The 909-nt window shown below is 39.3% G+C and overlaps 1 protein-coding gene across 1 annotated transcript in view; it reads right to left on the reverse strand.

The window, feature by feature from the left end:
• The window catches only part of CACNA2D3 (calcium voltage-gated channel auxiliary subunit alpha2delta 3), a 1,192,973-nt gene that overhangs the window by 196,806 nt on the left and 995,258 nt on the right, over positions 1-909 (reverse strand). Inside the window, exon 21 of the mRNA XM_019504610.1 lies at positions 216-283. Coding sequence (XP_019360155.1) covers positions 216-283 — 68 coding nt within the window. The remainder of the gene's footprint in view (positions 1-215; positions 284-909) is intronic.

Here is a 909-nt window from a genome sequence, read left to right on the forward strand (position 1 = left end):
AGACTTCTGAATAAGGAGCTTGTGGAAAGGAAAATGCATAAGTACATTTTGACTACATGTCACATTGAAATACTGCAAAAAATCTGAAGATGATATCTCAGAAATTATCTAATCCCCAATGGAATCTAGAGAGAAATGTACAAGCTTTAGGCCTACTAAAGAACAACAATAAAACTATTGTGCAATCACTATGAGAAAGCAGAGCGGTATCTTACCTTCTTCTATAGTTACGTTCCCTCTGAAAAAATATTTGCCATGTCCTCTGGAGAGAGCCACACCTAAACTGTACAGAGAAATAGAGCAGACCTTAAATCTGTGGTGCAAACAATTGTAGAAACTAAAAGCTATTTTTCCTGTCTAACATTTCCAGTTCACATGCAGTGAACAAATTTAATAGTTGAGCTTTTTTTAAAAGCTCACTGATTATATTTATTAAATTAGCTACTTGAATGCCATTTGGGGCTTGATGTGCCAGTAGCAACTGTCAACTTTTATGTGCTTAGAAGTCAGCAAATTATTCATTTGCTGGGAAACTAGCAACCAAACTCCTCTAAATTCACTTCTTTTTGTCCAGCAGGTCCCTTCTTCCTCTTAGTCCTTAATGTGCTAAAGACCTGACAATGCAAGAGAAGGGTTTTTTTGCAAATCATACTCAGCAGTTAGACTCATACTCTTACAAATATGACCTAATGGAGCTCCTGAGGAGACAGAAACTTTAGATTCTAATGATTATATCATGATCCCATTTTCCATGTAATCATTGGCAACATATAGGGGGCACACACGGGTGCACATGAACCCCCTGAGGTTGACTGTGCACCCATTGGAAGTGCCAGACACAACTGGAAGTGCTGGTGGAAGTGCACTGCTGGTTTTGCCACTGGTGGTTCTGCGCTCGGCAATTGGCTG

Source organism: Gavialis gangeticus, unplaced genomic scaffold (genome assembly GCF_001723915.1).
Source record: "Gavialis gangeticus isolate Ggan-Ray unplaced genomic scaffold, GavGan_comp1, whole genome shotgun sequence".
Lineage (NCBI taxonomy): Eukaryota > Metazoa > Chordata > Crocodylia > Gavialidae > Gavialis > Gavialis gangeticus.